This window comes from Euprymna scolopes, chromosome 22, assembly GCF_053919585.1.
Source record: "Euprymna scolopes isolate OS-2025 chromosome 22, ASM5391958v1, whole genome shotgun sequence".
In the NCBI taxonomy this organism is placed as follows: Eukaryota; Metazoa; Mollusca; class Cephalopoda; order Sepiida; family Sepiolidae; genus Euprymna; species Euprymna scolopes.
This window is the reverse complement of record NC_136503.1, coordinates 5,586,570-5,600,297: the sequence shown is the minus strand read 5'-3', so window position 1 is coordinate 5,600,297 and position 13,728 is coordinate 5,586,570. Positions and strand designations below refer to the sequence as shown.

Here is a 13,728-nt window from a genome sequence, read left to right as displayed (position 1 = left end):
TGAACTGCGAGTTTTTACTATTTCTAGTTTCATAAAATATTGATTTTCAAAGAATTAAAAGCATTGAGATGTTGCATAATAGAAAATATAAATCCTTATTTAGAATTCAGCCTAAAAAAAAAAAAAAAAAAAAAAAAAAAAAACTACAGCAAAATCTTCATGATGTACATACCTGTCACTGAATGGTAATGTCATATTCCAAAAGCCATATAAATTGATAAAGTAGATTTATTTTTATAAAGTTATTCAGTTATCTTCCTTTGATTCACGACATATTTTTTTTCATAATGGCAGTTAAAACAGTTACTTCTTAGATGGCAATAAAATTTTATTTTTAGTTAAAAATAAATTACTTGATCAATTTACATGATTTTGGGAATATGACATTTCTGTTCTGTGACAAGTACATACATCAAAACTATTTTGCTGTATTTCCTGTAGGTTTGTTTTTTTAATTAGGAAATAACCAAAACATATAATAGTAGACTGATAAAGATAGGCAGGAAAAAGAGAAGAGAGAGATAAGTTTTAAAAGAAAAAAGTTACACTTAATTCCTTTTTGTTGTCCATGTTCCCGAGCAACACCAGGTTGCCATGCTAGTAGTAAATGAAATAACATTGAAAAGATGACTGTTATTAAACTTCAAAAGTAAGCTGTGTGGAAAATCAGAAATGGATTGAAATATGCACAAATCAGAATTACATTCAAATTTCAAACAGTCAAAAAGGCGATCAAAACTGGAGAAAGTTGTAACAAAATGTGCCACAGAGCATAAATCTTTGCCTGACACAGACAAGAACAATATATATTTTTTTTAATATCAGGATTATCATCGATTAAGTACCAAAGTTTCAGATTATGAAAACAAAATATTGAAAAAATAAATAAATTGTATTTTCAAACTTACATAGTAACCTGAATCTTTTTCCTTTAAAATAATTTATTGTTCAATCTGTGTAACAATCTAATGATTTTTTTTTTTTTTTGATATTAAATAAAATATTTAGGAACATGTCATTGTGGAATATAAGCTACAGGAGAGTCATTATTAAATTTATATTGCAAACTTTCGCTTTTGTTCTGAACTTCCATTTTGATTTAAGAAATTAGATTCAAAATAAAACATTTTCCTAAAATTCACTCGAGCAATCTATATATAGAAAAGGCAAAAGTGGCGCACATGTTTTTGTATGCCCAGCAAAAGCTTTCTTCACCGGGGTGCTCGGGAGGGGGGTGGGGGGGCTCGTGCTAGTACGTCCAGAAAGCAATTAGCTTTGATCAATGTGGGGGAAACCCCTCATATCAGACAATTACTATTCATTTGGACACTCCCTTTTTGTGGAGAGCTCGTTTTCCCTAACATTGTGGGGTAACAAATAAATGAAATAGCGGAAAGCTGAACAGGCCTTCAGCCAACGTTTGTTTTTGCACCTGCTAGCAAGTCAACTTTTCGACTGACATCGCTAAATTCAAACACTTTTCACTTCCTATGGCCTTCGCATCACTGGTTCATCACGGGTTCGAGCCTGCCTGCCTATTAACACTATCTTTTTTCTTCTACACCTCCAAACACCCAAGCAACGTCAGGTACTCCCACTAGTAGTAAATCAACAGTAATATATAGAAAGTATACTTGAATAGACTTCTGAAAGCCATCCAACACATGCCAACATATAAAATGGAAGTTAACAATGAAAAAAATGTCTATCATTGTCCACGTCCCTCAAAAATGCATACTTACTGATATACTTGGAATATTTTTCAAATTCTTTCTTGTTTACCAGTCGCATATTATACTGACTGACGGTAATTGTGTTACCATTGATGGATAATTTCACCAGCAACCTTGCATTGTCTTCGTCAACACTTTCAATCTAGAAGAAATAAAAGAATTTATGCAAATGAGATGTGCAGAAAACATGAAATGAGTACAACAAAACAGACTTTTATTTCCATATATTCACGAGATTTTCATGCGTTAAACTATAAAAGTTCCCATGATGCAAAGACGTATGAAATCACAAACTCCTATGATAATAAATAAACACATAATCCTCCAACGAATATCTCGAAGATGGGTGCATCCAATCTTCTCATATATATACTTGTAACAGTTTCTTCTCACGCTGACATTGATATTAAAAGCCGACTTTTTCTATTAAAAAATTATTAAAACAAACTTTTAAATCAGTCATGAATATGCAAACAATTACATGATGGTTAACTAATTTGCATATTCGTTTGAAAAACGAATGATCATTAATTACTGAATTCTATTTATGCATGGTTTCGACATTCTGCATAATTGTATAGAATTTAAGATAAAATACCCTAGCACATACAAATTATATATATATATGTGTGTGTGTGTATGTGTGTGTGTGTGTGACCTTGTTGGTGTGTGTGCAGAAAAGTTTCTCCCAAACTCCTATCTGAATATTTGGTCTACAGAGTTGAAATTTGATATATAGCGTAATTGGATCTGTAGCACACTTTCGATTTGGGTTTTAGCCAATAAAATAGCTGCTAAGTGTTCAAAATTGAAAGAAACATTGGCCATGACCTAGCATAAATCGACTATACCCATTTTTTTTCTGCACATGTGCTAATTCAATGTTAAAAGTTAAACAACATTATTTTTTGCAGTTTTTGTATACATATGGATATAGATCATACGCTAACAGATAAGGCTGGAAAGCTAAATGTTTTGGTTTCGATTCTAGCTGATGGCACACAAATCATTTTTTTTTTTTACTTTTGAAATCACTAATATGTATATTAGGTACAATATAATAATCGCTAGAGAATTGACTCGATAATAAATACAAAATCGGCATGGATTAAAATATCATATTTAAGTGTATTCCACAACATGGGTAATGTTAGGCGACCTGCCAGTTTCATAATAACAAGGCCGATAGCCATTAGTCACGTGCTCTCATGTAATGAATGAATGCGTGAATGTAGGATTGACATAAAATTCTTAAAGATAAACTAAAATGACCGAAAAATGGGCTGAAATTACTTAAATAAATAAAAATGAAATGACGTAGAATGACTTTAATGAACTTAAGGATGAATTAAATGACCTTAAGAATGATTTGAATGCTTAAAAAATAACTGGAATCCTTCAAAAACAACTTGAATGATCTGGAGAATGACTTGAATGGCTTTGAGACTGACTGGTTGTAAAGTGGGTGATCATTTTACATTAAATTAATACAGAAAAGTGATCCCCCACTTTATATCACAAAGTTAGAAACATAAGTACACCATGTAGTAAGAACATATACTACACTTTGATCTTGGCCAAAAGGCCAAGAAAAGGGGTATTTATTTGCTCCCCCACCGAGCAAATTAGGCACAAGGCTGATTTTTAATGTGAGGAGCGAAGGGGAAATGGGGACCAACTCCCCGGGGAGTAGGGGAGCTGGATAGTGACAATTGGTATGAAGGGTTTCCCCTACATTGACCAAGGTCTTATATGTGGGGTTGCCCCCACATATGGTCTTTGCTTGCAGTATCTGCCGGAACAGATACTACACTTTGATCTTGGCCAAAGCATCTATTAACAACAGACCTTTGATCTTAACCAAAAAGGCCAAGCACAAAAGTTACGGACAGACCAACAAACTGACCGACCCACAGACCGCCCGACGGAGTGACTTATAGAGTCGCTTGCATGCGACTAACAATGTTTCTTTTCAAACTTGAGCATGACAGAGAAAAGGAAAAAAAGGTAAAGATCAGGAGATAGTGATGAAGGCCTGTGGCCAATTCCGAGGTAAACAGAGTACAAAATAGGCTTCGTGGCTTAGTGGGGGATGCTCTTTTCTCTCCCCTGCAATCTCTCTCCCACAGGAGAGACGTTGCGAGCCTGTCTTTGTTTTATTGTTACTTCCATGGCAAGTGCTCGTCTGAGCTCCAATCTCTGGTCCCCCCCCCTCACCAATCTTTCACGATAAACACCCGTCTAGCTGAAACCACTGTCAAAAGTTTTCCCCACTCTAACTCTACCAAAACCAAAACGTAGATTCTATGAATAAAGCTTGTTTCTTCGAAGTGCACGCCTATGGAACTCTCTTCCGTTTGCCTGTTTCCCACCTGACCACAACCTGGATGTCTTCAAGCCCAACATAAACAAATTCCTGATGAACCACCCCCTTAAGTAAGACATTTTATCAAATCTCCAATACTAACGATTACTACGATATTATCCCATTGATTACTGTACACGCAATAACCCTTATCCCTGAGTGGCTTCCGGGCCTTGATAAGTGGTGATTACCTTGTAAAAAAAACAAAAAAAAAAACCCAAAACTCAAGTTTGTCTTTAAAGACAAACGCAGTACCATCATGTGAAACGAACACAACAAATCATCAAGATAAACTGATCCAAGTTTGATGAATAAATAAAAAAAAAATTTTTTTAAACGGGCAAGTCCATTCTCTGGATTTTAATTTGCTGCTAGTCATTAAGTGAATCATTGATTGTATATCAATTTTCCTATATGGAAATCCAACATTAATAAGTGTCAATTTGATTCTGTATATAAAAAAACAAGATTATTTTTTACTTAAATAACGAAAAGAACAAAACAATTTTACATTAACTGAAAAGACTTCAAATATTTTTTCATGTTCAAATTTCCTATGTATGACTATGACAGAATTTGCATATTTTAAATGCAAAAAAATGGTCAATTAAAAAAAAAGCTTTTGTGGCTTTGTTTTTGCATGCGCAGAATTTTTCAAACCAGAAGCTGTAAACCAGATGGATGGTTTCAATGCCTAAGCAAGACGATTTGATTTTATAATATTACAGATTATTTTATTTCTCGCTTTTATGTTGCACACTTCAGTTGGTAGACAGGAGGGGGAGCAATAGGTGGGCGGATTTCAGCAACACAGCAGATGTGCATGCTCGTGGTTAATGTTGCATTCTGACTTCTCTTTCGCCTCGCTTATTTATATCGACCTGTTCTCTTGCAGGTGTTTAACCCCAGCAGTTGTGAGGTCAACTACTTGAGCTATTCACCTCCAGTGACGTCAGATTTGACAGGTCTACACTCATCACTCAGTACTGCCAACCACCTGTGTGTGTGTGTGCGCACACAGTCTCAACACAACTACTAACAATTCATTCCATGATTATTGGAAGATATGCCATCAATTCAGTACCGACAGATGAAAAAATGATGCCGAAATCTCTTAAAAGGATGAGTACTACACGATTTACACTCAACCCAGCAAGGTGTGGTTCGCATGAAAGCCAATAATTTGGTATAATTGGTTCAGTATGCACATATTCATATGCAACTTTAGAACCAATTGCATAGTATGCACAAATTTAAACCCAAACGTGAACCACTTGCATTAACTCCAATCTTATCTTAGCTTTCCAGACCCGACAAGCAGCAAAATCCCACCCCTACACAATGAAAGTCCTCAGATGCTAAAAAGCCTTCTACTGCAGACTCCCTAGAACTGGTAGACTTTGGAATTCCCTTCCAGCTTCTCTGGTTGTACTATCGTGCAGAAGTTCAAGTGTAATGTAAACAGACATCTTGCTGCTCAACCCCCTACATAGTATTCCTGCAATTTATGTCTTAGACATCAAAGTGGCACTGTACCTTGTTTGAGGTGAAAATGCAAAAATAAAAAGATAGTGATCGATCCCTTTAATATCACATTATTAATCTTATCTTTGAATAGAGACTCACTGGCGGGATTATTTAGTACCATCTAGAATCAGGTGCCATCACTTTAAAACTAATTTTGAGCTCAACTAGTTAGACACCTGAGCCCAGATTACTTAATTCAATAATATAAATTTATTATTATAATATACAGTTATTAATTATTATAAGATAACTTAATTTATCATTATAATAACAAATTTATTTAGCAATTATTATAAAGTTATTTATCATTGCAATATAAATTTATTAATTTATAAAATATAAATTCATTTATTTTTTTAATAATATAAATTTACTTATTAATTATTATAATATAATTTATTTATCAGTATAACAAATTTATTTATCATTTTAATAATTTATTAATTATTATTATTTATTTTATTTTTTATTACATTTTCACCCCAAACAAGGCACATTGCCACTTTGGTGTAGGGGGCTACTAACAGGGGCAACAACTACTGGGGTACTATGTAGGGATTTGGGCAGCAAGATGTCTGTTCACATTGCACTTGAACTTCTGCACGTCAGTACAGTTGGGAAGCAGGGACCTGGAATGGAATTCCAAAGTCTAGCGATTCTGGGGAAGAAACTACTGGAATAGAAAGATCTTTTACATCTAGGGATCTCTACAGTGTGGGGGTGGGATTTTGCAGCCTGTCGGGTCTGTCGATGGTGTTCACGTCGTGGGGGCACAAGTGCTTGCAGTTCATTAGAGCATTCACCATTAAAATACCTGTAGAACAGGCAGAGAGATACAACGTTTCGTCGATGGGACAGAGGCTGAAGTTTAGATGCCAGTTCAGGGCCTATCAGATTTGCGACTCTCTTTTGAACCTTGTCAAGGAGCGAGAGACTAGTAGCCGATGCACCAGCCCAAATATGACAGCAATACTTCATACATGGGTGAATGGTTGCCTTATAGAGGTACAGGATACTTTCGGGTGTTAGTAGTTTTCTAGCACGGTAGAGAGAGCCCACCTTCCTCGCAGCGGCCCTGGCAATGCCCTCGATGTATAATATATATTTATCATTATAAAATAAATTTATTTGTCACTAGCAGGACCCATGTACCGACATTGCACGGTGGAAATATCCCCCCCCCCTGCCATCTCTATAAGAAAAAAAAATTTTTTTAAACTGCGGTTGTTAGTGGGAGCCACTACTGGCCCAGTATAATAGCAGGCACTGGCGCTCGTGGCCAAAGTAAATGTACCGTGGCAAAGTATTGACGCATTTCATATCTCTCTCTCTCATATATATATTGAAGGGTTTAGCTTCAAAATAGTCGAGTATATTTTTTAATGATGAGTTTTAAAAAAAAATCTTACCAAATATTATTAAAAGAAATATGTAACAGAAATACAATTTTTGGCAAAAAATAAGTTTGTTTTAGTTTGTTCAATAAAGTTACGTATTTATCTCTCAAAATAATTTAAAAAAAAAATATATATATTTCAGAGTTAACCTCTTCAATTTTGTTGGCAAAAAATAAGTTCATTTTTGTCTGTTAAATAAAGTTACATATCTATTTTTGGGCAGAATAAAAAAAACACAATGTCGTCCTCGTCGAAGATGGCACCATTTGTTTACTCAAGTTTTTAGGTAAAATCTTAATATAAAAGTGACGAATACATATGTAATGCCTAGTTTTTAAACATCACCAGTGGAAATGCAGTGTGTTTTATACTAGAAGAAATCAAGTTTTGTTTATGTTTTGACAAAGGTGTTGTCATCGTCGGCAAAGACGACGGTAGTGTTAAATTTTATGTTAATAGGAAACATTTAAATATAAATTCCGCAAATATTTAGGATCTATAACATTCAATATATAAATACATAAATAATGCATCATTTTCAAACATCAATGTACACACAATGTGTTAAATGGTATAAGAACTCAGTTTTGTAGATGTTTTGATGAAGACTTCATTTTCGTAAATATGTCTTTTAGTGATGCTATATTGTAATGCTACTAAGTGTTTGTTTATGAAGTTAATAATTTGATTCTGGAATATGAAAATTTTTCAAAGCTCAGCCAATCAGAAGGGACGGGATTAAATGAGGGAGACTTTATTATTTATGAATCAGAAATAGGAAAGTATGTTATCTCTGTATATATTAGCCAGATATGATCAGTGTAAGCACATTATCTGTGGAACATGTGGAATTGTTTCTGATGACAAATGGTAGTGGTGATAGGACTAAATATTTAGAGAGAAAAATAGGAACTCCTTCTGTGGATGTTGCAATTGTGCTGATGTTGCTTGTCAGATGCAATATAGCATTTTATTATCACGACTGAGTTTGTCTAAGATGGTGTTCGAAAGCTACATAAGATAATGGCTAATAGGCTAGATTTATTAAATTTGTATATGTCATCAGTTGTTGCAAACCTACAATACTTTGGTCCAGAGACGAATTTCTGCAGTCATTTTATTATATAAGAGATAATATAGATTTATTATAATAATATACATGTATTCCTTAATTATTGAAATAATTTTATTGACCATTGCAACTGTCGTACCAAAACATGCTACTTTAGTTTGGTAGGCACTTTGGCCAATCCTTATATATGTTTTCAGCAAATATGCATTTGTTTCATTAACTTTGAAAAATATTTATTTATTTATGACTCTATAACTTTAAACAAATGTTGTTACATACAACAGAAGTTTCCGTTTAATTAGACCCCTTTTTTTATTTTTTTTTATTTTTCTGATGATTCTGTTAATGCGTAGATCGAAAGAATTTAAGTACCATGTGTAGTTCGAAGTTGACCGCAGTAGTGCTTTTTGTCTTTCCAAGACATCACCAGGAAGAATGTGTGAATATTATTTGCAAGGAGGGCTGCTTCTTGATGATGTCTTCTTGGGAAGACAGAAAGCACCAGCGTGGTTAACTTCGAACTACACATGGTACTTAAATTCTTTTTAGTAAAAGATCAGGAAAATTGAAAAAGTAAAAAAAAGGTATAATTAAATGAAAACTCTCTGTTGTCTTTAATGTTTGTTCAAATGAAATAATGCTGTCCAAATACATATGACTCAATAACTTCTAACACAGTCATCAACACTGAAGATAGGAGGTTTTTCATCCTCATGCTCATATTTACTTTCACTACCACCAACTTCACTGGGAATTCTTCTTTATAGGTTCATTATTTTGCTGTAGCATTGTTACCATTTCATTTATTTTTTATCTTGATATTGTCTGTTACCTATGTTTTTTCATCCAAAATACAGGGCGCTCCTTTCAACTACTCTTTCTTCTCTCCAGATGTTCAGATTGGCTATTCCAAATATTTTCTTTCAGATTGATGGAATAAACGAATAGCAGATTGGCTGTCAAAACAAAACAAAAAAAAATAGATCGGTCTTCGCAGTCAATGGAAGAACAGTCACATTAATCGTATTTAGAAATAATCATTTCTTTTCATTTGAATTCTTTCACATTTTTTAAATTATACAATTTATGCAATAACTAAACATTCATTACATTCAACTACTTGTTCAGGTTTCCTCTTCAGTTTATACTTTTAGTGTGCTTATATAACACAACAGTGAAAATATATTCCAGAATAAACATTTTATGACTACAACACCAGACTTTGGCACGGGTTTAAACATGGCTCCTAAATATTAAACATTCATTTTTTTACAACTTTTTAAATTGTCAAGTTTTTCTGAAACATTTTTTTTTTATTAATATGACCATTCATCTTAATAATTTTATTGCTATTTTCAGTAGCAGCAGTCCATAACAAAAGCAACAGTAAACAAAACTATTAAAATTAAACTTGTCTCGAAAATATTATTTTCTTCATACCATTTTTCACCTAACAATAATTAAGATACACATATTTTTTTTGCTGTTATTTACTTTTACACCCAATTTTTTCACTTTTTTGCAAGCACTTCATACAAAATCCATTTTTTTTAAACAGTGTTTGCTTTTTCTGCATCTGTTATTATTTTATAGATATCAGACATTATTGCTACTACTTAATTATTTTTATTATCTTCATGAGTAATAATAGTAGGTCATAACAAAAATAGATATATCATACTTACTACTACTACTACTACTACTACTATAATCACTACCATTATTACTACTCCTGCTTTATTTTTTTATTATGATTAGTATTAGTAGTAATAGCAGCCCATATCCAAAGCAACAGCAGACAGGACCATTAAAAATCAATTTCATTCAAAAAACTCTACATAGTTACTTTCTTTATAACATGTTTTAGCTTGCACTTTCAAGAGAAATAAATTAGACCAATGTAGATTCACTGTTTTTAAGTCTAATCAGAGTCTCTTATTATTTTTGCAACCAAATGTTTTATAATGTAAAACATTTTTTTAACATAAGAGATAGATAAATAATCGGAATCAGAACTATGAAACCATATTTTTATTTTGTCTTTTGACATAGGAATTCAAACCATAAACACCATATAGACTTTTTTTTTTTTTAAAGGAAATTAAGTTTCATTTATTTGAAAAAAATAAAGTAAACAAAAAAATGATTTGAAGCTAGTTGTTTAATTCACTTTCTTTGCCTAATGGATCCTAATGCGCACTCCAAACTGTTTGCTGTGGTGGACATGGACAGAAACACAACTATGATTATTTGCATGCACGCTCTCGGTAACAGACAATCCATTTTTCCACACTAATACTTCTCATGATTGAGCAGAGCACTTTCCTAGGCATACTGTCAAATGCCTTCTCATGGTTAACGAATGCAAAATCAAGCAATGTGCTTTTCTTGCAGTTGGCATGCAGTGAAAATGATATCCGAGGTGTTTCTGCCCATCACAAAACTCAACCATTTCATTGATGTTCACCTCTCGATGGATGTGATTATTCAAGATACGCTCAAACAGTTTCATTACCTCATCAATAATCTTAAGACAACAATAGTTATTGTGTTCAATGGTTCTCTTCATCTTTGTAGAGGATTAGAATGTAGCACAGCTCCCAGGATCTTACCCCCTGTCTTGACCCATTACAGGGACAGATTTCTTTTCTTTCTGACAGCATCTAAAGAAGGTCGGAGTTTACATAGACCAAAACAAATAAGATAATGAATAACAATTAAGATAATGTTACATGCATAGGTAGGTGACGGACAATGCTGGAAAATATCGGATCTGAGCAAAACCAGATGTAAATTGGATTGCTGATGATGATGTCAACCCTATATTCCGATGGAAGAATCAAAATCATGAAACAACAAGAAGAAATATTTTAACGGAATTGAAATTGCTAAAAGGCAGAATAATGAATATTCAAAATTTCAAATCGAAGGTTAAAATAAACAATTAGATTCTGATCAAGGAATGCGGGGCAATATAAATATAAGTTAAAACAAAGGCAGTCAGGTAGAAGAGAAAGAAGAGCTGACACACTTCTGCCGTCGCCGCCACACACACCTCACACTGACCCAAACTCTTTCACTTATCCTATTATCACTGTAATGTAAATAAAACTTTGTTGATTTAACAAGTTGTTGTTTGATTACAAAATAACACGGTTGCATGTATATACTATGACAGACATTTTGTAAAAGTGCAAGCCATAAATTATATAGATGACAATATTACAAAGATAGTAGCTTGAATAACGCAAAAGAAAATATCATTATGGTCAATGGACAACGAAACAGCCCCTATAGTGATCACTCACCTTCATGGTTATCTTTTTTTTTTTTTTTTTTTATTCAATTTTCACCCCAAACAAGGCACAGTGCCACTTTGAAGCAGGGGGCTACTATTAGGAACTTAATTAGCGGGGTCATTATGAAGGGAGAAAAGTAGAAAGATATTTGTTAACATTACACTTGAACTTCTGCATATCATTGCAGTTGGGAAAGCAGAATCCCGGAAGGGAGTTCCAAAGTCCCGCAGTTCTGGGGAAGAAACTATTGGAGTAAAAAGCTTTCTTGCACCTAGGGATCTCTACTGTAAAGGGATGAGACTTAGTAGCTTGTCGGGTTTGTCGGGGGTAGTTACGTCGGGGAGGTACAAGTGTTTGCAGTTCGTCAGAGCATTCACCATTAAAGTATTTGTAGAACAGGCAGAGGGATGCAACATCTCGTTGATGGGACAGAGGTTGAAGCCTAGATGACAGTTCAGGACCTATCAGGTTGGCGACTCTCTTTTGAACCCTGTCCAGGAGCGAGAGACAAGAAGCAGATGCACCAGCCCAGATGTGACAACAGTACTCCATACATGGGCGAATGGTTGCCTTATAGAGGTATAGGATACTGTCAGGCGTAAGTAGTTTTCTAGCACGGTAGAGGGAGCCAACCTTCCTTGCAGCAGCCTTGGCAATGCTCTCAATGTATCTATTCCAGTTCATATTCCCTGTAAACGTTAGGCCGAGGAGTTTATCTGTCAAGTTGCATAAAAAAATGTGCATTATCAAACTAGATTTGGAAACATTCCTCATTACTACGCGTCTTTCACATGAACTGAAAATCATTCCATTTAAAAAACAGGAGATTTGAAACTGGGTCTTTGGAGAATTGTAAGATGTTTTCAAAAAGCAAAGAAGAAAAGTTTTAGATCCTTCCAATTCAGAAATTTGTGAAAACACTTTAGTTATCTATCATATAAAGCAAAGTTGTTCATATGTGTGTGTGTGTGTGTGTGTCCAGCTAGATAGTAATATAGAGGAGACGGATGGGAGTATTAGAGAGAGACAGAAGTTTTTAAAAAAAAAAACCCCGAGCATGCAAGGTCTTCCTCCATGAGTGAAAAATTTACTTTTATGACTTTGCGCAAAATTTCAAAAAAATTCCAAGCCGTGGTTACTGAGAAAAGTGTGAACAAATGAACAGACAAATGGAAGTGAATTACTAAGTCCAATACCTCCTTTGTCAGGGGGATCAAATATTAAACACACTTTTTAACTTTTCTATTTGGTTTTCCATGACACTGTGGAATGCCGGGTAGCCACGCTAATTTTAAATAAATTTTCTTTTAGAAATTATCTATTATTAATCACACATAATATTTTATATATCGTTTTAAACAGGTGCCATTATAGACCATTTTTGATTTTTTGGAGGGAGGAGGTTTCATAAATATTTATGTGTATATAGCCCCTTCCTCCAATTCTTCCAGGACATGGTTTCCAGCTCAAATAAATGAAATAAAAACAGAAACATAAGGAAATAACTCTTTTGAAAATGCTCAATATGGATCAAAAGAAGGGAGTATTAGAGAGAGACAGAAGTTTTAAACAAAAACAAGCCAAGCATGCAAGGTCCCCCTCCATGAGTGAAAAATTTACTTTCACCATGACTAATGTTTGTGTAAAATATTTGAAAACTCCAAGGCATGGTTATTGAGAAAAGTGTGAACAAATAAATGGATAAACAATTTGAGGGAAATTTGACCTCTATAATTACCCCTAGGGAGGCAACCAGAGTTGTCCCGGAAAACAATTATATAGTTTTGAAAAATATTGCTAATCAGAGGTGAGAAGTTACTTGATAAATCTCGTATACAAATATTGTATACAGAAAAAATGAAATAAACAAAAACAAATTAGACTCCTGACCGAGTATTTGATGTTACGAATGATTTTAGGCAAATAACATTGTCATATCTATGCTAATACAATTACGAGAAAAATACAATTACGAGAAACTTCACGTGTGTGTATGTGTTTCTCAGATTAATGTAACTTTGATAAACCATACATTTGATTTATTATTTTTTCTAAATATCAATCAAATAAGTAAAAAATGTAATAGTGCTAAATAAAAAAATATATTCAAAGTTCTATAAAAGACAAATAATTTTACAAAATTAAATCCATCAGAATACATTTTGGTTTATTCATAAAAGTCAGCCATTCTAGTGATTTATTAATCATTGAAAAAAGAAATCCTGCAAAATTAGGAAGCATGTAAACTGTTGAATAAAAATTATTTAAACTCGCTTTTAAAATTATTAGCAAATCTTCATGCTATTTACATTCCAAGAATTTTATAAATAAAGAT

At 33.6% G+C, this 13,728-nt stretch overlaps 1 protein-coding gene and 1 pseudogene across 2 annotated transcripts in view; both read right to left on the bottom strand.

The window, feature by feature from the left end:
- LOC145243864 (G-patch domain and KOW motifs-containing protein-like) overlaps positions 1-13,728 on the bottom strand; it is an 86,626-nt gene that overhangs the window by 39,167 nt on the left and 33,731 nt on the right. For both annotated transcript variants that reach the window (XR_013862966.1, XM_080106933.1), the window contains exon 6: positions 1,743-1,875. Coding sequence is in view for 1 of the 2 variants with exons in the window: in XM_080106933.1 (XP_079963059.1) it covers positions 1,743-1,875 (133 nt within the window). In the remaining variant the exon portion in view is untranslated. The remainder of the gene's footprint in view (positions 1-1,742; positions 1,876-13,728) is intronic.
- LOC145244112 (U2 spliceosomal RNA) lies at positions 3,194-3,330 on the bottom strand (annotated as a pseudogene).